Below are 25657 nucleotides of genomic sequence, written 5' to 3'. Positions count from 1 at the left end.
GACCTTGTCTCCAAACTCCAGTTGGTTGATGTTTGTCCTCCTTGAGTTTGAGGGGGGCTGTTAACATATATTAATATAATGTAACATATATTAATATGTATATATATATTATATTAACACACTCAGATGCCTTTCGGCTGCTTAATATGTATATATATATTATATTAACACACTCAGATGCCTTTCGGCTGCTTTCGGCCACTTTCTAATATTTTATGTAATGTAACATAATGATGTTGTAAACAATAGCTCCTATAAATAGGAGTCTCCTCTTCCTCTGTCAGATAATAGATTCAAGAGATTTCTTACACTCTCTTATTTCTTTCACATCAAAATATCCATTCTTATGTTTGGTTGACCGAAAAGATAATGAAAATTACATTACAAATGGAATCATCCTTCACTATTCTAATGTTGTGTTTGGTTAAGAGTTTTGAGTAGAGATTTGGAAAAGAAAACAGACAAAGTAGGTGAAATGTAAATAAAATATTACACATCTTTTTCTCTTTCCTTTTCCAAATCTCTTCCCAAATTTTTCAACCAAACATAATGTAAGGGAGTGATCATTCCATAAGGAAGAGTAAGAAATGATAATTCGATTCCATTCCTTCTCATTCCAATTAACCGAGCAGAGTATTAAGAATTGATCCCAATCAGCCAGCCCAGAGAAACCACAAGTTTAAAGACAATCAGCTTTGCTTTGCTAGAAAAGCAAGCCAATATATATATATATATATACCTTTCCTTCAATAATATATGCCATCACTAACCCACCACAAAAAATTTACTACCTTCAAATAAATTGTGTTCTTAATGGGGTAAAAAGAGAAGAGAAAGAATACAATCACCATTGAATTAGATAAAGAGCAATCGTTGTTTACCGGCAATTCAATAGCCGACTACACAGTCAACCCGCTATTTTGGGAAGACTGACCCAACTTCAAGTCAATTCCCAAAACAGTTTACCATCAATAAAAGCCTTCCTACCAGACTCCACCACAAGAAAATCTACAACTACCGTTAGCTATCAAGCTATATGCAGAGGTATCCATCATCACAACATGCAACAATTAAAAATAAATTCAATGAAATAAGTAATACGGTAAATAAATAAATAAACAAAACAAGGATAAAATACACCATTGGTCCTAATTTGACAAATTTCACTTCGATTTTCCTAATTTTAATTTCATTAATTTAAATCCCACATTTTCAATTTCATTTCAATGTAGTTATTCCATATTGCATTAACATTTTGGAAAAGAAAAAGAAAAAACAAAATGGATGAGAAATTAGAGCGATTAAAGTGAAATTTAAAGCAAATCTATAGAGACCACGGTATAATTTATTCTTCCTTCTCAAAATTCTCACTTGGAAATGTGATGTTCAAATTGTTAAAATTAAAACTAGGGACCGTGAAATTAGAGGGACCAAGGGCATTTAATTTAAACTAAAAACAAACTTGAAAGAGAAAAGCTTCATTCCTTTCACATAACTTTTCTTTTGTAAGAAAAATGTGTGAAAGTAAATGAAGTGAAAATATTTTTTATTCATATTTCACTTATTTTTTTATTTTTATTTTTTTTTAAATCCCTTCTCAAATTCTCCGATCAAACACAGAATTAATAAACAAGATTTAAGGTAACATGATGCACCTCAATCACTTGTTGGCTATGATGGTTGAAAATGGAATCAAAATTGGAAGAAAGAGATTAAGCGGAAACAGAAAAAGAGAGACACACCTAACAAAATGAAGGGTTTTTTTCTTCTACTTCTTCCTCTGCCGATTAAACTTTACAGGTTCAAATTGCATTGCAATAATGAGAGAGAGAGAGAGAGAGAAGGGGGGTCGGTGGGGAGGGAAGTGGGGCTTAACTTCCCACCCGTCAATATGAAAACCAGTTTTTAAAGGCATTTTTATTATTTGAACCGTCTATTTTAAAAGATTTGATTTGTATAAAAAAATTAAAATTGATTCGACAATCATAATATTTTTATTTTACACTTCTTTAGATAAATGTAATAAAATAAAATAAAAAATTATTATTAAATTTATTTAAATTTTTTTATAACAGATATATAATTCTAATTAAATATACCGTTGAGATCATAAAAATAAAAAAAAATTACACAGACCTCCCTTGAATGTTACCCAAATTACACTCAACCCCACTCATTAAAAAAAATGCTGCTTTGTCTATAGAGCGACTTTTTTAATAATAAGAGAAGAGTATCGGTTCTAGTGCAAAGGAAGAGCCAAAGTTGGACAAAATAGAGACTTTTCCATTTTTAAAAGGTCATTTTGTAATTTAGGATGAAATCATCACACTCAGCATAGTAAGTGAATCTGCAAAGTCAACTTATACTCTAATTTATTTTTCTTTAACATGTTTACTTTGTCGGAAAATTTGGCTATAAATCCCATTTACCTTCCTTTCATTGTTAAATGGATTAAGAAAAAAATTATACTTTCTAAACCCCCTCATAATTATAAAGTCTTGCATAAAAGACAAATTTATTATTTAAATATTTTATATGACTATTATACCCACTCTCTTCCCCACTCTTTTCATTTCCACAGATGGCCTCTTCAAGAAGACCGGCGAGCTCTGCAACTTGTGCGACACCGAAGCCGCCGTCATCACCTTCTCCAACGCCGGCAACACCTTCGCCTTCGGCAACCCCTCCATCGACTCCGTCCTCAACCGTTACCTCTCCATGACTTCATCATCCTCCAGAGCCTCCGCAAGCTTCTCTCCCCTCTTTCGATATAGGGTTTCAACTCAAATCTGTGCACCATGAACGATTCCGATCTCTAATCTCCCGAGATATATAGATATATATATATATATATATATATATATGTGTGTGTGTGTGTTTGTGTGTTTTGAGACTTGAATTCGAATATATGTGTTTTGAGATTTGAATTCGAATATATATATATATCTATATATATGTGTGTGTTTGTGTGTTTTGATATTTGAATTCGAATATATAGATTTTTGAAAGCTCAAAGTTTTAAAAATCTGAAAAATCTGTAAAATCTGAAGAACCGGGGTATGAAAAATTGAGATTTCTCTAAAATTTTCAGATTATAGGCCTGATTCAAGGATTATAGGCATGATTCAATATTTTTCAAAGTAAACATCGATTGATTCAAGGATTATAGGCCTGATTCAAAGCTCAAAGTTCCATCGATTTTTCAGAGTAAACATCAAATTTCATTTGATAGAACCAGAGTAAAATTTTACTCTGGTTCTATTGCTCTGTTTTTCATTTGACAGAACCAGAGTAAAATTTTACTTTTATACAGAGTAAAATTTTACTTTCATACAGAGTAAAATTTTACTTTTAGTTTCAGAGTGTAAAATTTTACTCTGAAATACATAGTGAAAATGTCTTAATAGGAGATCTGATAGATATGAAGGTAATATAGTAAAAGAAACAAGTTTTAAAATATCATGGGGCTCTGAAAGTACTTATATAATTCTTGTCCTTTTGAAAGAGAAATTAGATAGTGAGGGGGCTATGACCAAATCCCCCTAGTTCCCCCCCCCCCCAAAAAAAAAAAAGAGTATATTTTTTCTTTTTAAGTAGAGATAACTCACTAGTTGATCAAATTTTATTTGCCTAAAAATTTATAGTGATTGAGACAGTCTTCATGCAGCATTCCAAAGATTGCAATTGTTTCCCAAGCTTTTAAACAAACCTAAGATCCAATCTATGGCAGTTTAACGCAAGTGTTTGATACCATTCTCAATGTCTTCATTTTCTTGTGTTTTCCTAAAAGAAAATAATGGAAGTTTAAAAATACCAATTATATTTTTATTTTTGTGCAAAAATAGATTTCAAAACTTCAAAAAACAACTAACAAGTTTTTTCTGCCAAAATTGGAAATCTAGCATGTGCATATATGTAACTTTGCATATATGTTATGGGTAAAATAGGATATAAATTTGTTGAAGCCACTAACCATATGAATCGAGTCAACTTATATAAAGTTATTTTTATTTATCACATTCCTAACTAATATTACCCAATGTTACAATTGATAGCAAGTTTGGGGAGGGCCATTTTTTTTTTTTTTGGTGGCTTTCATCACAACTACATGATTGAAATGGAAAACAAAACAGAAAGAATATTGAGGAAATAAACCCCCTCACAAAACCATTGATGGAAAAATTGCAGGAAAAACTGACACATGAAAGCATTGTGGCAGGAATTGATGTTCTTTTCTACTTTGTTCTTGTAACGACTCTGTGAGTCAGATCAACCAGCGCCCGCCTTGATCTTTGAACATCCTCATCATCATTCTCAGGAAGAGAATCAATTGCAGCAGAGGCAAGGTTGGCATGCTTCGCCGCTAGCTCTTTGGTTCTCTGTATTCCACGACTCCGTCCAAGATAATCAAGAGCCTGTGTTTCCAGTTGCATGTAGATGGTGTTTGTTAGTTAAAAATCTAGCAAGTTGAATGTGTACATGTACCAAAAGAAAGACCAAATATGCAATACTGTTGGTTGTCAATACAATGCTTACATTTTATGCCAAACAAAACCAAAAAAAGAAAAAGAGAGAGAGAGAAACAAAAACCAAACAAGTAAAAATGGAAACACGCACAGATTGAAGTAGTAGTAAATTCTAAGACGCAAAATTATAACCAATCCCAGTAAAATTTTACAACCTCGATGCTCAACTGCAAGCATTTGTCCCATCAATTTAGGAGCCTGCTACACAAATCATGTTTCACCTTTCTCTCTATCTATTTAAGGCAACACTTCAATTAAACTTTATATCCCTTTGAACTTTTCCGTAGAAACCAACAAGTTGTAAATAAATGTCATCTGAAATTGAGAGGTTCACATGCACAAAAGGCAGAAGCTTCAATCTGAAGAGTACATATAGCAACTCCAATTTTGCCTCTTACGAATATCTAAGATTGACCTTTTCCACACGAGGAACTTATAACATCTGCACAAGTTTCTTTGCTGCAACTCCAGTATAAAAAAATGGATTCCCACCATAAATTTTGGTGTTTTTTTGGGGAGTTAGGGTTTAATTTGTTGAAGTCAGACCCTATCAACATTAAACGATTTAAACAATGAGAGATGGAAAGGATAGAGATGAGAATCAAATAACCAATTCGCTGCTGAGGTGGTCTTTACCATTTCTGAATGAGAAAAGAGGAAGGATAGAGTTCTGTTGTATCACTTGTGTATACAATTATATAGTGTATGGATCATTGCCACATCCATTCCATGCAAGATGCAACATGGATCATGCATAATATGTGAAGTGTAACACAGAAACTTACAAGATCTACATCTGCAGGGTTGTCGAATCCCCGATCAACAACTGCACGCAATTGCGGGAACTCCTCCATGGCATATAATATTGGAGCAGTTACAATTCCCTGCAAAAGAATTTTAAATTTCTACACTTACAATTCGAAAGTCTTAAGGGTACTCATCCTCTACATAGGCTATTCCTTAGACTATATCAATATACAGGACAGGAACTATAGTGAATAGATATGCTCATAGCTACATGTTTTGAACATAAAAAATCAAGAAATCCCTGTACTTGAATTGAAGGGTTAGATATGACAGCTTAAAATTTATATGCAAAGGAGATCCCATTTAAACGCTGTGTGCGTGAGTGCACATTGTATGTTTAAGTAGGGCATGGACGAGACATGTTCAACACAGTCAATGGTAATCATAACACCTTGACACTAGACTGATGATAAGGCATGTGTCAACAGTTGGAGAACCAACAAGACAATCTTTGAAATTTTTTTCAGGACTTTTTAAACTAAACTCCTCCTCTCTCCTTCACCTGGGTTGAAATGTGAGTCATTTTATTCTTTGCATAAGCTACTAAAAATTTTCAACTAAAGTTAAAAAGATAATAATTTCAACTACGAACTATGTAACTGGATGTATTAATCTGTAAAAATATATATATATATATATATTAATAATAATTAATTTCAAAAAACTAGAAATCAGAAGCTTGTGGACACACATAGGATGTGCAGTTTCAATATTGAGAAGATTATTATTTTAATGCAACAATAACACAAAGGAAAGAACACTTACATGACGAATGTCAGATAAAGAACCTTTTCCGAGGGAAGTTGATGTGCCTGTGAAATCAAGAACGTCGTCTATTAACTGGTAGGCCAATCCCTGTGGAGGAAAAAGAGAATGCACAAAAGCATTCAGTTCAAAGGTAACTAAGAAAACCACGATAATATTTTAGGGAGAGGCAAAACTTTGATTTGGTTTTCCTACTAGTGAGTGAGAGGGCTGTTACAACTGCAAGCCAATCAGCGTTGACAGCATCATCATTAAGGTGTAATGGTAACCACTGTTATTTAAACAAAAAGTGTTATTTTTAGAATATGTCAAGATTTTGGTGACATGTCTTGGAGTGATGGCAGCCAGGTTGGCCATTGCAACAATTACAAAAAAAGCAATTAAGTTGCACAACTCTCTACTCATTCTCTAAAGACCAAAGATAAAGACCAAGGAACCCTAATAGTATACAGTTAAAGAAAAGCGCTTGGAACAGCTAAAATGTTAGGATTACCCTGCCTTATGGTGTATAGCCTGATATGACTGCAATAAAGCTGTCAATTTATCTTGCGCACATTTTGAGGAAGCACGTATAAGAGAGAATTTCTGCTCTGTTTATGGTATTGTTGAAATTGGACACAAAGCTACACACAGAAGCTTTTGGATTTTAAATTATTGTGGGAAACTGAATTTAACTTCACATGAATCTGTTAAAATTTTCTATTAGGTGGATGGGCCATAAATCTATGAAATTCAGATACTAATAAATGATGATCTTTCTTGTAAATAACAGATAGAACATACATCCCAAGGATATTACACACCAGATTCTTTCCATATTCATAAGCCAACATTGAAACTTCTGCAGTTTGCCCTGCAAGAAGGGCAATTGCCTTGCAGCTGTTTGAAATCAATGACGCTGTTTTATAGTATGTCTTTTGCAAATAATATTCCATGCTGCAATAAAATAAAAAATTACTTTAATGAAAGAATTTATAGCAAGACTAGTAATTAATATAAGCCAAAATATCATGAAAACCAGAAGTAATATGCCAATGAAACGGATGTTAATGATCAGACATGAAATGACAGCACCAGAGAAGCTACATTGACTGCAATCCTGCAACCTTCCCATTGCAAGCATTCACATAGGGAAACTATTACTAGACAATATATTTAAAGCAACATTTACAAGCTCATGCTTCTCATCAACACCAAAAATCAAGATGATCAGAGACCAATGCAAAGTTACACAATGGTCCCCTAAGATGATTCAATGACAACCATCAATATATTCTTCTGCACCGAAGATAATTTATGTCAAAATCAGTAATATGAGCAGGCAATCAGGCTCCCACAAACAAGAAAAGACATTCCACTGTGGATGAATTCAATTTATATTGCCAAGATAACTTTATGTCCTCAGCGGTTTTGCCAAAAGTCTCACTAATCCATATCAATAATTTATAAGTGCCTAGAGAGAATAGCCCTACAACCAGAAAATGTATTATTATGTCTCATAGGATTTTGCATCTCTTATTTATAGTGCATAATGCCTGAAGCTAAAAAAGTATAAAAATGACACCAGCAGCAGAGTAGTGTACCTACAACGTTGCTCAGATGTAGTAGTCATTTGCATGGTCTCGCCTGTAACAAGATGTTCTACCACAGTTGCTAGTAATGATACAACCTGCAGAAGCATGGTGACTATTTTAAATATGTAGCAAATGGAAGCTATACTAATCAAAATCTTGAATATCAAATTACAACTATAAACTCAATTCTTTAAGCCATTGATGCTATAGAACAGCAATGCTTTACAGAACAAAATATTAGGCTACTAGGATACAACACCTTCATAAAATAAATGCAGCTAAGATGAAAGTTGCTTAGATGGATGTGTGGTAAAATTAGAAAGAATAGTATTAGAAATAGGCTACCAAAGCATGGCATTGTAGAAAGAATCAGCTCAGTGCCACCTCTCACTAAAATTCAAGCATCCATGCAGCAGAAATTTAGAAGTTCAGAAGATAATAAATCCAAAAATACCAGTTTCAAGAGGATAGAATACCTCTGTGTTTTTCAAAGAGGCAAGAGCCACACAAGCTCTGGAAAGTAGGAAATCTCCAGCCAATACTGCTAACTACATTGTGAGGGAAAAAACGAAGGGAAAAAAAAAATTAGGCCCCAAAATTTCATATCCTGTTTTTTTTCTTCGGAAAGAGATGAAAACTCCAAGTAACACAAGAGGTATCCAGACTACCGTAGCTCGTATATGGAAATACCATCTAAAAGAAAGAGAGAAGTTACAAATAATCAATAGTGCGATGTTTACCAAAGTGAAAGGGGGATTTGGTCAAAACCCCCTCATGATAAAATTGAAATGCATTAAGGACAAGCACAAAAAGTTTTCCTTGTAAAGTCCAACACATACCACTATTACCAAAATATTAAACTTCAAAATAATATAACTTCTGATTCAGTTGTCGATTTTTAATAAAATTAGTATTGGGTAAATTGCACTGACACCTCCTAAGTTTATATTTATTACAGTTTCCCCCTCTCACATTTGGGAAATTACACTGACCCCCTTTGTCAACATAATTATTTGACAGCGTTAACTTTTAAGTTAAAATGACATATTTACCCTTAATCTTTACATATACTTTAAAGGATAAATTACATTGACACCCCTTGAGGTTTCAATTTAATACGGATTCCTCCCTGACATTTAAAAAAAAAAACTAATTTAATAAAAATAAATATGAAAAAATATATTTAATTTGTAAAAAATTATTTCTAAGCACTCGAAAGATAAAAATTATATAAAAATGAAAATTATTTTTTATTTTTTATTTCTTAACCAAATTAATTTTTAATTTTAAAATTTTTTTTCTAAAAATCAAACTATACATAACCTAAGAATATTTTGATAAGTCATTTCTTACGTTGGTAACTTATTTAATTATTTGTTAATTTTACGATATTTTTACCATCTGAGGCATGTTTGGTAATCATTTCGTTTTTAGTTTTCAATTTATATTTACAAAAATTTTAAAAATTGTCATAAAAACTTATTTGATAAATTTTTTGGTTTATAAATAGTTGTCTCAGTTTGTAAATTTGAGGAAAAAAATGTAAATTCAAAAAATGAGTTTACGTTGGTTTTTAAACCGAAATTTTAAAATTTGACTAACAAAATTTTTTTTCAATTAATTTTTTTTTTCAAATAATGTTTTTTTTCAATGATTTTTTTTTTTCTAACTAATACTAACCGAGGGGGCAATTGATAATGTTACTTTAAACCTTGGGGAGGGGATTGTAATTTCTAAAATGTGAGGGGTGTCAATGTAATTTACCCAGTGAAAGCAAAATTGATATTTAAAAAAATTAAATTGTTGACATCAGCAAAATCTGTTAGTTGACTTAACAGTCAACTAACTGAGAGAACAATCTGTAATAAAACTTTAAACTTCAAGGAGGGTGATGTAATTTTCAAAAGGTGAAGGGAAGAACTGTAATAAACATAAACCTCAGGGGGTGTCAATGTAATTTACCCATTAGTATTTTTAGAATACTCTCATCAAGATCTATCAAATAAGATCCACGTTGACTATGCAATTATAAAAAATAAATAAATAAATTATTACTGTAAAAAATGATGTAAACAGCAATATGTTATTCTGTCTCACAGTAATATGTTACTCTGGCAATATTGTTTAAGAAAAAAAAAATATATATATATATATATATATATTTTATTTTATCCTTACTCAATTATGCACATCCTCCTTAGGGGATTTATGAAGCAAAATAAATTAGGCTATCCTTTTCACTAAACAAGGGTCCAATGGAGGAGTTTTGGCTAAATTTTCCAAAGAGAAAAACACATACTAGGTGAAATCCATGAAGAATTGAATGCAGAGAGAGAGCCAAAAAAATCAAACCACAAAACAAAACCCCAGCATAGAAAATGGAGTGGAGAAGACAAAATTAGAATACTTCAATGAAAACTTCTACTCATTTTATTGATGAGGGACAACATCTAATATGAGATAAATTTATCAAAGAGTCCAAATTGAAAAGCCCAGTCCATACTTCTCCTTAAAACCTAGGTATTAAGCAGAAGAAAATTGGAGCCTTATAACCACCATAGATGATGCAACTTCAGACAATGTTGGACACATTCCAACACATCCTTTGGGACCACAACATACAGTAGCTGGACAAACGGTACACCAGTCATAGGTCCAACCAAGCTCTGATACCAAATTAAAAAGCCAAACCCACACTTTTCCTTAAAACCCAAATATTAAGGAGAGAGAAACTGAAACCTTATAACCAACACAGATGGGGCAACTCTAGACGATGTGGAACACATTCCAACAAGAAACACAGATTCAATTAATTGAGTTCACGATGTAAGAGAACAAAAAGAAAAAAGAGATGATCAATATAAAAAAGAAAACAAGCTACCTTATTCCCCATCACAAAGTTTAATGAACCAATGCCACGCCTTGTATCTGCATCATCCAATACATCATCATGAAGAAGGCTTGCCACCTTAGATAATTCAATGAACATGTTAGCTTGGAAGCATTAATGTATGCCTAGAGTTTAAACCACATATGATCATCTGTTATTGTTTTTCTAAAACCAATAATGTGAAAAATAACTCTACTACAATTTGGACTTTTCAGGACCTTCAACCTTCCACCACCACTACGTAGAGGAATCAAGGTCTCATTCAGTGGTAAAGAGATTGAAGGGCCATAAGGAGTAAAGTACAAAAGGAGGACTAAGGTTCATTTGGGCTATTTTGATATCTCCGTCCAATACAGCAAATCCAGGTTTGATGACCAGAAAAATAATCAAATACATAAATTATTGAAATGAAAACCACAAATAAATATGAACACAATATTAAGAAGACGTAAAAGCTGGAACTAACCAACGGACAAGGAAATCATTTTTGGCCTTTAAGAATGATTTTAGATTTAGACCCATGCTGAGTGGGGCCTGTGACTAAGGGAAACTGAAACAATTAAAATACAAATTTCTCTCCCTACTCCTTGTCCTCCTTACCAAGCAGTGTGTCAATTTTTATGTCCCTTAAACCCTAGATTGATATAGAGATTATGCTTAAAACATATTTCACTCTACACCTCTCTAAAACCCCTATTTTAGCATATTTTAGGCCTCATTTGAGAATGTGGGTACTTGTATCAAGCTCAATACGTGGCAAGCCCTACAGGTGCCACATCACCAAAACCACACCTACATGGCAGACCAATAAGGCACCACGTCTAGCATGTCGTATGTTTGATACATGGCGAGCCCTATGGGCGCCATGTGCCAAGGCAACCAAAACTATATGCTTAGCCTAAGCGGGAGCATATATACAAGCCCAAATATATCTAGATATGAAGAGCCCTACAACAGGCAGCACCATGGCCCCGCAAGGCCCATGGTCCTTCATACCTCGCTCCAAGGCCAAACAACAATACAATCAACCCCCGGCTCACTTGGACTTAGATTGATAAACAATGGCTCTCCTAAACATTGAGATAGGCCTGCGGCCCATTCTCCTACTTGATCGCTCAGAAGCGAGCCCCTCTCTTAAACATTGAGATAAGCCCGCGGCTCATTCTCCTACTTGGTCACTTGGAAGCGAGCCCTTGGCTCTCTTAAACACTAAGGTGGGCCCTGGCCCATTTATCTACTTAGATGCCTGGGTTGGGAGCAGGACCCAGTGTCACGTACTGACTCATTAGGGATGCGAGTTCTACACCAAGCACCTTGCAAGCGCATTAGTTTGTGAGCGGCAAGGCAGGCAGGGTAGATCCCTATCGCATCTCCCGGGTTGGTCCTTGGGCATAATGCACGGGGGTACGCAGTACCACTCGTGGAGCCGGCTTCTCGGGAGGACGACAAGCGCCCAGTCCGTGACAAGTGGTATCAGAGCCAGCCTAGGGGCACTGTGATGGGGACGGTACGTGGGACTTACATCAAGCACCTTCATTGTGGGATCCGCACCAAGGGTGGTGTCCGCGCGGGGCGGGTTTCCCGCGGGTAGGGAAACGGACAAGCATGGGGGCAGGCAGGGTAATGTCCCCCTGATGAGGACGTCAGGGACTGGCGGTGGTAACATGTCACGTACCGACTCATTAGGGATGCGAGTTCTACACCAAGCACCTTACAAGCGCATTAGTTTGTGAGCGGCAAGGCAAGCAGGGTAGATCCCTATCGCATCTCCTGGGTTGGTCCTTGGGCATAATGCACGGGGGTACGCAGTACCACTCGTGGAGCCGGCTTCTTGGGAGGACGACAAGCGCCCAGTCCGTGACACCAGGCACTACTGCTCGGGATCATCAGAGGATACTAGACTGGCGGCTGAGGTCATGGGATCGTCGAGATGGTTGTCTTCTTGCTAAGACAACTCCATCTCGACCAAGCTTGAAGAAGAGGCAACAATGACCTTACGTTCATGTCATCCGATGCATATACGAAACGTTACTTTTTGCCTGCCATGAAACGTAGCTCTCCGCCTGCCGGCAAGCCACAAACGGCAGAAGGGCTTATATCACTTCTGGCAGAGTTGAGGAGAACGAGCCACCTGTCCAACAGTTCACTTGGACTCCAATACTCCTGTGGCCTATATAACGTATCGTATATGCAGCGAGACACAACAACAACAATACAACCGAGCCTCATGCTTAAACACCCTCTCATACTTTACATTAGTGTTCAAAGGTCTATCATTGCCAACCTTTCCCTCTCCAAGCTTGCCTTGACCTCCTCTTCTCCACCTCCGGTGATCTCAGGCCATTGAAGTGCCCGCCATCTTCCCGGACTACCTCTAACCACACCTCTCACCCACAGGGAACATACTATTTTAGTAACTTTTTGGCTTTTGGCTAAAATATGAGAGAAAAAAAACTACTATGTTTGAAATGACTTTTTGATTTTTTACGAAAAGATGTGTAAAAAGTAAAGAGAAAAGAGAATCTTCGACTTTTTTGTATAAATTATAGGTTTTTTGGTTATTTTAGTAACTTTTTAGCTTTTAGGCTAAAACTGTTACATGCCAAACGAGGCCTTAATATCCAAATTATCTCCCTTTGCAGCATTGAGCAGAAAACAACAGAAGAAGAAGAACTGACATGGATCATTTCTGTGATCTCAGCTATCCGTTGTTGTCTATTACGTAGTTCCGTTGATATAGCATCAACCAGCTCATCCGAATCTGGTCCAGGTATGGGTACATTCAAAGCAGTTGCCATCAACAATAAAACCTGCAGGGACAAAAATATCTGTAATTCTGTAAACAGGAACAAAAGAAATCATAACAGGCAGCCGCAGGACAGAGTAGCATACAATGTGAATAAAGTAATATTTGGAATAAGAATAATGAAATATAATCTTAAGCTGGCATCTATTAATCAAGAAGACAAGTATGATGGATCTGGTGCTTAAATCATCACATTATACTATACTAATAGACGGAAGCCACTAAGTGTTTTCTACACTTCCTTGTTCCAGCAATGCCCATAAGAGGGAAGCAAAATTACAGAACCAGCCAGCCTCTGTTTTTAAATGCTACAAACCCACCTGCTCGCATTGCCCACCTCTTTTACGTTGCACCTGTTCGAATGACTATTTCAATTTGTTAAAATAACTACTTCAATTCACTTAGAAAATATGAGGAAGAAGAACTCCGAAAATATGAGGAAGAAGGAATATATTTCTGTTATATTCAAAACTTCTTATTTTACAAGACCAAATGACACTCCTTATATAAGAGATATTACAAACATCATTATAACCCATTATATGCCACTTACATATTATATATTACCACTATCTACCACTATCATATTATATACATGCCACTATCTACCACCAACACCACTATCATATTCTATACATGCCACTATCTACCACCAACACCACTATCATATTCTATACATGCCACTATCTACCACCAACACCACTATCATATGCCACTATCTTATTATATGCATTAACACAAATTTCCAACACTCCCCCTCAAGCTGGTTTGAAGATATCTTCCATAGCCAGCTTGCTAGTCAGCTTATCAAATTGCTTCTTGTGTAGTCCCTTCGTTAGCACATCAGCTAATTGTTCACCTGTTGGAAGGTAGGTCATACAGATTATGCCAGCATTGATTTTCTCCTTGATGAAATGTTTATCCACTTCTATATGTTTTGTGCGATCATGTAGAACTGGATTATGAGCTATAGATATAGCTGCTTTGTTGTCACAATAGACCTTCATAGGTGTCGGGTGAGAAAGCTTTAATTCTTCAAGAATTCTTTTAATCCACATTACTTCACAGATTCCATAGGCAACAGCTCTGAACTCTGCTTCTGCACTACTTCTAGCTACCACATTCTGTTTTTTACTCCGCCATGTAACTAGGTTCCCACCTACAAAGGAGCAGTATCCGGATGTTGATCTCCTGTCTGTAACACTTCCTGCCCAGTCTGCATCTGTGTATACTTCAACTTGAAGATGTCCATGTTTCTTGAACAGTAAACCTCTCCCTGGAGTTCCTTTCAAATATCTTAAGATCTTATAAACGGCCTTAAAGTGCTCTGCCCCTGGTGAGTGCATGAACTGACTTACCATGCTGACTGCAAAGGCAATATCAGGCCGCGTATGAGACAAGTAAATCAATTTCCCGACAAGTCGCTGATATTGTTCCCTCTCTTTGACTTCTTCAGCCTTAGCACCTTGTAACTTCAAGTTAGGCTCGATCGGAGTCTCCACCATCTTACAACCAAGCATGCCTGTTTCTCCAAGGAGATCAAGAACATATTTTCTCTGATTAACGAATATACCTTCCTTGGATCTTGCAAATTCCATTCCGAGGAAATACTTGAGGGCTCCCAGATCCTTAATGTGAAATTCTTTTGCGAGTTTCTCTTTGAGGGCTGCTAACTCTGCTTCATCATTACCAGTTAAAATGATGTCATCAACATAAACAATCAAAATTGTAATTTTACTGTTTTTTGAATGTTTATAAAATATTGTGTGATCTGCTTGACTCTGCGAGAAGCCACAACTGAGAACTGCCTTCCCAAAGCGTTCAAACCACGCTCTTGGTGATTGTTTGAGTCCGTATAATGACTTGTTCAATCTGCATACTCTGTCGCTTCCAAGTCTTTGCTCAAATCCCGGCGGTAGGCTCATGAACACCTCCTCTTCAAGATCACCATTGAGAAATGCATTTTTAATGTCAAGTTGATGTAGAGGCCAATCTGAATTTACTGCAAGAGATAACAGTACTCCGATGGAATTTATTTTAGCAACAGGAGCAAACGTCTCCTGATAGTCGATCCCATAAGTTTGAGTGAAGCCTTTAGCCACCAGTCTCGCCTTGTATCTCTCAACGCTTCCATCTGCGTTACATTTTATCGTAAACACCCATTTACACCCAACTGTTTTCTTGTCTTTGGGTAGATCAACTATCTCCCAAGTACCACTTCTCCTTAAAGCATTCATCTCCTCCATGACTGCTAATTTCCAATTCGGATCATCCAATGCTTCCTGTATATTCCTTGGAACAAACAAGTGTGAAATCCTAGATGTGAAAGCTCTATGGTTTTTAGACAGTCTTTGATAGGAGAGGTAATTTGCAATAGGATGTTTAATGCAATTTCGGACACCTTTCCTAATTGCTATAGGAACATCAAGGTCGGAAATAGAAGGAATAGGATTACCTAAAATTTCGATGCCAGAACTCGGGTGGACATTCGGGTCATTAGGATGGACATTCGGGTCATTATTCCTCAGATGAAATCGCTTCCTAGTATACACCTGAAGCTCAGGATTTAGATCATTTTGTAGTACTTCTCCCCCTAAACAAGAATCTTCTTGACTAGGCACCATAGAACTTGGTTCTCCTAAGTGATCATTATCAGACAGATGTGGTTTTTGTGTAGGATAAATGACATTGGGGAGCGGGATAGAAATATCCCAAAAACGGTCTTCTACTCCACTTGTCTCCCCCTGAAGAGAAGTGTTGGGGAAATAGGATTTTGTTTCCACAAATGACACATCCATACTCACATGAAATTTCTTGGTTTGAGGATCGAAACACTTATACCCCTTTTTGTTTGAGGAATAACCCAAAAAAACACATTTTATAGCACGGGGGTCAAGTTTTGAACGAAATTGATTGGGAACATGAACATAGGCAGTACATCCAAAAACTTTGGCGGGTAAATCAGAAAACAACCTCGTGTCAGGAAAAAAAGTTTTGAGACAATCGAAAGGTGTTTTGTATGTTAACACCTTTGTAGGCATCCTGTTTATCAAATAAGAGGCTGTTAAAATTGCTTCACCCCATAAATATTTAGGAACATGCATGTAAAACATTATAGCACGTGCTACTTCAAGTAGATGTTTATTTTTTCGTTCTGCAATGCCATTTTGTTGAGGGGTATCCCGACATGTAGATTGATGAAAAATCCCCTTTTTTTCCAAAAACTCACCCAACTGCTCATTGAAATATTCTGTTCCATTATCAGAATGTAAAATACCAATTTTGGTTTGAAATTGGTTTTCAATCATATTGTAAAAATTTGTGAATAAATTTTTCACGTCAGATTTTTTATTCATCAAATAAATCTAACATAAGCGGGTATGGTCATCAATAAATGTAACAAACCATCTTTTACCAGAAAGAGTAGTGATTTTAGAAGGGCCCCAAACATCACTATGAATCAAATAAAAAGGTTTGGAAGCCTGGTAAGGTTTTGGCAAATAAGTAGAGCGATGAAATTTTGCAAAAATACAACTTTCACAATGAAAAGAAGAACAATCAATCCCTTTAAATAATTCTGGAAATAAATGTTTCAGATAAAGAAAACTAGGATGTCCTAGCCTATAGTGCCATAGCATTATTTTTTCTCGAACAGAGATTGAACTAGTACTATTAAAGCTCTGAGCTTTTTTATTACTAACAGGTACTTCATCAAAGTAGTAAAGACCTTCAAGCATCCTAGCACGCCCAATCATCATCCCCGAGTTCTGGTCCTGAAATTCACAATGGGATTCAAAAAATGTAACACGACAATTAGAATCCTTAGATAGTTTACTGACAGACAAAAGGTTACAGGCTAAGTTGGGGACGTGAAGAACAGCATTGAGATTAATTTTCTCAGTTAGTTTAATAAATCCTTTTCCTGCAATAGGTGAAAAACTACCATCGACTATTCTGATTTTGTCATGACCAGAACAAGGGAAATAGGTACTAAATAAATGGGAAAAACTAGTCATGTGATCGGAGGCACCGGAATCTATGATCCACGGAGAGAAATTTAGGCAAGAGAAGGCTTTAGGATTTCTACCTGTTTGTGCCAACAAAACACTAGGAGTACCGGATGAGGAGTTGGATTTTATCAGCTTTAAGAGTTGATCAATCTGCTCTTTGTTGAAGGGACCTGAATCGGCTTCATTAGCGGTAGGAAAGCCACGATTCTTCTCTCCTTGTTTGCTGCTTTTCCAGTTGACAGGTTTGCCATGGATCTTCCAACACGTTTCGCGTGTATGGCGAGGCTTGTTGCAAAAATCACACCAGACCCGTGGCTTATCATCAAACCTGCGCTGGTAATTTGCAGCCTTGTTGGCCGCAGCATCACTAATTAAAGCAGAAATTTCAATTGATTCACCAGTACCTTTTTTCTTAAGCATGACGCTCCTTCGGCTCTCTTCCCTTCTGACTTCGGCAAATACTTCGCCAATGGATGGGAGAGGAGGTCTGCCAATAATTCTTCCTCGCACTTCATCGAACTCAATGTTGAGGCCGGCAAGAAACTTGTAAATACGACTGTCTTCCACAGTTTTCTTGTGGTGGTTGCAGTCGTCAACCGATTTCCATTCATATGTGTTGAAGATGTCAAGATCCTGCCACAACCTTTTCAACGAATTGAAATATTTGGTGACGGAATCATCTCCTTGACGAATCTCTCCCAACTTCAAAGTTAATTCGAAAACTTGAGATTGATTTCCTAGGTCAGAATACATCTGACTAACATTATCCCACAATTCTTGTGCAGTAGGATAGCACATGTAATTAGAGCTTATATCCTCCTCCATGAAATTGACCAACCATGTCATAACCATGGAGTTTTCAGCGTCCCAACTGTCGAACAGCGGATCATTAACAGCAGGAGCCTTCTTGTCACCAGTGATGTAACCGATCTTTCCTTGCCCACGGATATACATCCGGACAGATTGTGACCAGCGGAGAAAATTATCACCATTTAGGCGGATGGTGGTGATTTGGACAGAGTGAGAGTTGGACGTTTTCACCGGAATGGCAGCGGCAGGGGTTGAAGTGGTTTCGGATGTGACTTCCGACATGGCTATGACGGTTTTTGGGCTGCTGTGTTTTTTGTTGCTCTGATACCAACTTAGAAAATATGAGAAAGAAGAACTCCGAAAATATGAGGAAGAAGGAATATATTTCTGTTATATTCAAAACTTCTTATTTTACAAGACCAAATGACACTCCTTATATAGGAGATATTACAAACATCATTATAACCCATTATATGCCACTTACATATTATATATTACCACTATCTACCACTATCATATTATATACATGCCACTATCTACCACCAACACCACTATCATATTCTATACATGCCACTATCTACCACCAACACCACTATCATATTCTATACATGCCACTATCTACCACCAACACCACTATCATATGCCACTATCTTATTATATGCATTAACACAAATTTCCAGCTATTTGTTTCTCAATAACTACTTTGTCACAGCATAGTTTTCTTAAGCCTTTGCCGGAGCGTGGTGTCATATACTGCAATGTAAATTTATAGTAATTAGTTTTATGTTGCCTTTTTTTATTATTTTTGACTGATATACTCATTTGTATGATATACAAAAAATATGTAATACTATATATTGTGTGTATCCACATGTCGTGTCCTGTATTTTTTTGAAAATTGTCATGTTGGCTTGTCCGTGTCATGTTGAGTGCATGTGTCTGTACTTCTTAGTGTGCATCTTTCACTGCTCTTACCCTTCATATTCCATTACAACAAATCATTAAAATACAATACTCAGACACTGGAAATCACTTTGATTCATTTGTTCATAGCTTCATGTAATAGTTTATAGTGTTTCTTTATAGAAAAACTTTTATCCAAGCAATTGCTTGTAGCAGTCTAAGAATAATATATCTACTTATAGACTATTTCATTGAGCACCAGCAACATTTATTACTGTTAACTAACTTCTCAACACAAAGAAGTGAACTGAAGATCCAAAAAAGCAGTCAAAGGCAAATTGTGAGAGACACAATGATGAAACTTAAAAGTTTTAACTTTCCATTGCTAAATCTTCTTACCGTTGGTCGAAACCTCTTTCCTTCCACCCCCATCTTGAAGAAGTACTCAGCAGCTGAGGCAAGCTTTGGGACCTGTATGACATAAAATCTGATGATAATCCCAAAAGTCTGCATGCTCCACTCTTCTTTCCAGACATAGATGTTCCAGAATAAAATGAAACTAACTAGGCAAAAAACAGAAGGTATGAAATGGATACCTCAGCAACTACCATTGACCGCAACCTACTAGCAAGAATATATAGTTCACTTTCAACAAGTGAAAATGGATCCAGTTGCTCCTGAAAAGAAGAAGAGAGGGGGGGGGGGGGGGGGGGGGGGGGGGTTGTTTGGAAGATAAAATAAAAAATTCAGATTTCACGATAAAGAGGATAAAGAGGCAAAACACATAAAAACTTGAAAAAATAAAATGCAAAAATAAGTAAAAGCTAAGGCTGTATCGTAAAAAGCAACTAGTCAATAAGGCAATTAAAGGGGTAGCCCAATAGTATCCCAAGAAATGGTAACAGCCATGATCAACCTGAACTGAATCTTGAGCAATTCATTGGTTAACGAAATCTAAAACACTATTAAAATACTTTTTCAAAAGCCAACCACATGATCCAATAGCAAACTATTTCCACATCTGGATGCTTGATTGGAAAATGTTTTCTGGTTTTATGTTGGCCTTACATTAGTGTTAATGAATGCTGTGGATTTAAATCTTGGAAACTTTCTTGAAGATTGATGAGAAGTAAAGTTGTTAAGAATCTAAGTTATTTTGTACCCACACAACATATGACAATATCGGAAGTTCAGATTTTCACATAGCCTCTGTGTGGTTGTCAAGAAACAGAGAAAATAAATATCTAAAGTGTCATTTATTTTTCTTTCAGCAATTTACAAAAATATAAAAGGAGTAAACAAGATACATAAACATTAGCCATCTCATAAAATTTTGCAAACTATGTGGGTTGAATGTAAAATTTCCCCGTTAAAGAAATAAGAAACCTGAGAGACTTCAATTTATATTCCTTTCTTGTCTTTCCATGCCTCACGAAGCTCTCATGCCTCTTGTTTAATTATTCCAAGAAAAAAAATTGGCAACAAAATATATCCAGGAAGACTTATTAAGCAAGAATGATGAGTTACACAAACCTCCGTGACAGAGCTTCTATGGCTATGAATTTGACGACCAACACAATGAAAGGCACATGAACCCCAGGAGTAATTTGGTCTGCAACCCGAAGCCTACTAATCACCAAAAACAATAACAGATACAATATAAACAATCCACAACTTACTTACGACAAAAACAATTTCCACTAACTAGGGGTGAGCATGGTCCGGATTGGACCGGATTGGGGTAAAACTAAGACCAATCCGTTATCTACGGTTCCTGAAAAATTGGAACCAATCAAATCCGTTTAAATCGTGTGGAACCAATCCGAACCAATCCATTTAAACACAGATTGGATCGGTTTAGGACCACGGATTCACATAATTAAATAACAAAAAAATATATGTAACACTTTAATTTCATAAAAACATAAATATAACATCATATTAGCTTCACAATAGCAACATATATTTCCATAATAGCGACATATTGTTCTAAGATTTAAACAACCATAAGAAAACTGGTTCTACCATAAGTATTTAGACCAGTACAAATTAAAACTAAAAACTAAAAACAAAAGTAATAAAAGAAGATATTATGTGAGTTTAAGTTTGGGTTTAGGTTTTATATGGAATAAGAGAATATACTATGCATGAGGGTGTATAGTAAAAATATAGACTATTTGTATACGGTCCGGATTGGTTCCAATCCGGAACCAATCCGTGGACTACAGATTTTTAATTTTTCAATATGGAACCGAACCACGGGTTCAAAAAACCAATCCAAACCTATCGGATTGGATTGAACTGGATCGTATTACAAATTTCACGAATTCCTTGCTCAGCCCTACCACTAACTATATGAATTGTATTTAGAAAAAGCTCATCACCTAGTGAAGACATCAACCTCGTTGCTTAACTAACCAACTCCATTTCAAGTTGTCTTATAGTTAGAAGCTCCATTCTGTCTATATGCATTCAAATGCAAATACGAGAAATTACTAAATGCTTTTAACTAATACTATGAGCATTAGAAATCAATTAGTCAATGCCATTAATTAAAGGCAGAGTCACACATGAAAACTCACAAATGAACAACCTTTACAAGTTGAGGAAACCTCTTTCACAGATGGGAGACTGAGAAGAAGAACAAGGGGCTTATGGAAAGAAGATTTTGAATCATCACTAGACCTAAAGTGATCACTAATTGATAGAAAACATTGCCTTCAGCAAAAATGTAATAAAATTATCAAGTTGTCAATGGAACTATGTGTGGGATCGACTTATGAATCACTCAGTTCCTCGGAGCTAATAATTTTAAATTCACAACTAACCTAGTTCTGGTTGCTGTACATTTACAGCAGGAACAATTGGGTAGTAAAGTTACAATCAGCCAAAAAAAATGAACTAGTTAAACTCCAAAAAGTTGTCACAGATTCATTACATTGCTGATGCAAATATCAGGCTCTTCAGAGTTGTTTGTATTTGGATCGTGAGATGAGAAAACTCATCTAGGTGAGAAGAAAATAAATTATTGTGATTTCTCACCTTCTTGTTTGGATGGATAATTATTAAAAGAAGATACATGTGTCTTTTTATTTTATTTGCTTTGTATTTAGAGGGGAAGTTTAGGTATTATAATTTTTTTTGTAAAGAGTAATTTTGGCTTCTCACCACAAAACTTCAGTTTGGAGTGATATCTTTCTCATTATTTCTCTTCCTTTCTCATCATTACTCGCCTCATTATCCAAACAAGTGATGAGAAACCTCATTCTCACCATTTCTTTTCTTTTCTCGCCAAACCTATCCATCCAAACGGAGTGTAAATTCATCAACATGCAATGTTCTATTATAGACAACAAAATAAATCTATCAATTTTGCAAATAAAATTTATATATTTCACACTTATAACAAATCTATCAAAACTTCGTGAAAGATAACATTAATTACTGGACTAATCCATGACAGTCAATCATACATATGCAATTAGCAGCTAGAGTGGGGGGGTAATAACAGATACAAATAAGAATGTGGATGAGATCAAGCTAAAACCTCATTGGCAGTGGTTGAAGCAACAAAATCCCGCAGCGCTGATGCCACAGATGCAGGTCGAGTCCTCCTAATGGCCTGTCCTATGCCCAAAATCAAACACACCATAAATCACATATTTCCACAATTCTATAGCAGTGTATGCACATAAACATTCTGACACAAACATGCAGACAAGTTAGTAGATGCAAGCGTGCCAAGTATACAATATATATGCGTAATACCTCCACATGTACATCACTAGATCTATAATCTATAATACATATAAAAGGGCACGCGTGCACACAGTTATATATACTAGTAGAAAATGCCCATGCAAGGCAGTGCTACTATTGTGGTAGATTTGGTTTACAAAAATACAATTTTGGGTCTTTGACTCTAAAATTAAGTTTATTCTTCCATGGAATTGAACACAACAAATGATTAAATATAAGATAGAATTATGGATAATATTATAAAAGATAAATTATATCATGAAATTGATGAAATAAATATTTAGATTAAAAAAATTGGACATTATTATATTATGTTTGATTAAGATGGGATAAAAATATGTAATTATTTTTTACTATTGGATGAGGGAAAGAAATAATCCACACAGACCTAAAAGCTTCACCAACCAAGATGTCATTTATTAGTTGACAGCCCAAGTAACAATATTTCACATCTCTCAGCACTCCACTCAAGTTCTCATTTGCCAAGGCAACATTTGGCATTGTCTTACCCATGTTAAATTTGACATATAAAGGAAGGAATGTTTCTTTTCCCGTTTTTATAATGTAGAATCCATGTTAAATGAGTTTTGTCAGCAAAAAAAAAAAAAAAATGAAATACATATTGAAAGAAAAAATGTAATAAAATAATTAATATGACACATTAATTGGAGTGTTTACTTTTAAAAACAAAAACAAAAATTTTTTGAAAGACATTAAATTACCACCTAAGCCTTAAAAATAAAAATAAGAAGGTAATTCCAACAAAAATGGCAAAAAAACAAGCCAAGTTTAATGGCTGCTCGTTAAGGTATAAAATTATATTAAAATGTGTAAAATTTTTTTTTTTTTAAATTGTATATGTATGAGAATTATAAAACGTGTATTATTGAAGTTTTATTATTTTGTCATTATTTGGACCTTAACCCACACCCATTTAACGGTGATTAGCAAGAAACCTCCACAAAGGGAAATAGTAACAACTGCTTAATGGATGGAAATTTAGGTTGGTATACCTATACAAATATATTGAAATATATAAAAGTACGTATACGAATATGTAAAGTATGTATTTAAATTTTTAAATTTTAAATTTTATTTGAACCTCAAGTCAATCTCCATTTGACCGTGATTAGCAAAACCCAAGGACAAAATTTAAAAATTAATAAATAAATAAGTAAATAAAAATAACCACATTTTTATGCAACACTGCATTACAAATTTAGTAATGGGACTCATTAAACTAATTTAGTGATAAAGGAGCAAAAGAGAGGAATAATTGAACTAAAACAAGCCAAAGTGTGCACAGTAAAAAAACAATCCAATCAAGATTTAACGGTCGTGGCGGTTACCGCCACCCATTACGGCCGCTTTTGCAGTGTGATTGAGATTCACAGGTGCGTCGGCCGTAGCGATTGTCGTAGGGGTTGTAACGATGCCGTAACAGCCGTAGCGGCCTGTTATGCTCCGTTACGTAACGGTTCCAAACTGCTTCTTTCGAAAAAAACACACAAAAAAAAAAGCTGAAAATGGGGAAAGAAGGATAAAGAGAAGATGGAGGAGCAAGAGATAGAGAGAGAGGAGAGAGAAGATAAAGAATATATTATTGATTTGTTGAAGTTGTAAGACTTACGCTATTCTATTCAGCTGCTATCAAACCATTTTGTTTGTATGTGTCTATCTATATATTGTTTGAAAATAATAATAATAAGTGTGGTGATTATCTATTTGACTTGGTTAAAATATGTATATATACATTTAGGCTCTTATTTATTATCTATTTGACTTGGTTAAAATATGTATATATACATTTAGGCTCTTATTTATTCTCTTACTTTTGTCATTATTTATCTTATATATAATAGTTAACGATTGATTTTTTTGTATAATATAAAATCATTAATTATTAAAATAAAATGTAAAAAACTCAATTTATAGTGATTTAAAAATATGAAATATATTAAATCATACTTAAAAACTTATAAAAATTGATCAATATTTATTTTAAACCTAATAAATATGATCATAGAAAAAAAAATATGTCTGTCGGTAAAAATTTTTCAAATTGTGCCAAAAAATAAAAATATTTCCAGTTCCGGTTACCGCAACCGTTACACACCGTAACTGCACCACCGCCACCATTACCGCAACTGTTTTCAAAACCTTGAATCCAATTAAAGAGTGAAATGATTAAAAAGTAACCCACAAAACTTGGTTTTGCAACAAGAGTTCCAAAAATATAATTCACTGTAGCAAAGTGAATAGTGTATATATATGTATGCATGTATTGTAGATATCTGAGTGTGTGTAGTTTTTGGAACATACATACCCAAGCAAAAGAACCACCAGAAGCAACTCTTTGCCTTGCAATTGCCCACATCATTCCTCTAATTACTTTCCCCCAATTCACTAAATAATTAAATAAAAATCAGTTTTCAAATAATTTAATATTTGAGATAAGAAGATCATCAATAATAAACTAGAAATGGAATCGAAGACCTAAAACAAATCACATATAATTTCACAAATATACATACATATATATATATAGAGAGAGAGAGAGAGAGAGAGAGAGAGAAGTTGAACCTGGTGGAAGAGATGGTTGCGCCGTCGTGTAAAGTGGGGAAGGAAGATAGAGAGAGAGAGAGAGAGAGAGAGAGAATAAACCCCAGAGGAGAAGGGTTAGGCCTATGTATGTCTGTGGTATGTATGTATGTATGTATGACATCTGAGTGGTTGGCCTGAATCTGGTGTGAAAGGGTCTATCATAACACTTGTATGTTACATAGCCACGTCGACGCGGGTGGATC

General features: G+C 35.3%; 1 protein-coding gene across 8 annotated transcripts; it reads right to left on the bottom strand.

Annotated features, from left to right (window-relative positions):
• Nucleotides 1-3983: 3983 nt before the first annotated feature.
• Nucleotides 3984-25594, bottom strand: LOC114261021 (solanesyl diphosphate synthase 3, chloroplastic/mitochondrial). Of its 8 annotated transcripts, none has more exons than XR_014327775.1 (15): nucleotides 25434-25594; nucleotides 25177-25256; nucleotides 22639-22713; nucleotides 20625-20717; nucleotides 19688-19768; nucleotides 19491-19562; nucleotides 13241-13372; nucleotides 10554-10640; nucleotides 8149-8220; nucleotides 7682-7767; nucleotides 6902-7034; nucleotides 6294-6369; nucleotides 6099-6188; nucleotides 5312-5410; nucleotides 3984-4415 (listed from the first exon to the last, which is right to left on the bottom strand). XR_014327775.1 is itself a non-coding variant. In XM_028201227.2 (14 exons), exons 1-14 carry the CDS (start codon nucleotides 25573-25575, stop codon nucleotides 4236-4238), a joined length of 1422 nt encoding a protein of 473 aa, XP_028057028.2. In that variant the 5' UTR covers nucleotides 25576-25594; the 3' UTR covers nucleotides 3984-4235. The 8 variants fall into 8 exon arrangements, 3 of the variants coding, with proteins under 3 accessions (XP_028057028.2, XP_082722874.1, XP_082722876.1); XR_014327777.1 differs by lacking the exons at nucleotides 3984-4415; nucleotides 6294-6369 and adding exons at nucleotides 4618-5073; nucleotides 6592-6721 and having other exon boundaries at nucleotides 5163-5410; XR_014327776.1 differs by lacking the exon at nucleotides 3984-4415 and adding an exon at nucleotides 4618-5073 and having other exon boundaries at nucleotides 5163-5410.
• Between the last annotated feature and the right edge of the window lie 63 nt (nucleotides 25595-25657).

This window comes from Camellia sinensis, chromosome 4 (genome assembly GCF_055761805.1).
Source record: "Camellia sinensis isolate YWXY chromosome 4, ASM5576180v1, whole genome shotgun sequence".
Lineage (NCBI taxonomy): Eukaryota > Viridiplantae > Streptophyta > Magnoliopsida > Ericales > Theaceae > Camellia > Camellia sinensis.
The sequence above is the reverse complement of the archived record's forward strand: the minus strand, read 5'-3'. Positions and strand labels throughout refer to the sequence as shown.

Excerpts from the sequence above, each read along its gene's own strand:
- LOC114261021 (XM_028201227.2), bottom strand. The coding sequence starts at position 25,575 with ATGTCATACATACATACATACATACCACAGACATACATAGGCCTAACC. Across the intron at positions 22,714-25,176 it reads CTGGTGGTTCTTTTGCTTGG|GCCATTAGGAGGACTCGACC; the intron begins GTATGTATGTTC and ends GGCATAGGACAG. Across the intron at positions 7,035-7,681 it reads ACATCTGAGCAACGTTGTAG|CATGGAATATTATTTGCAAA; the intron begins GTACACTACTCT and ends ATTTTATTGCAG.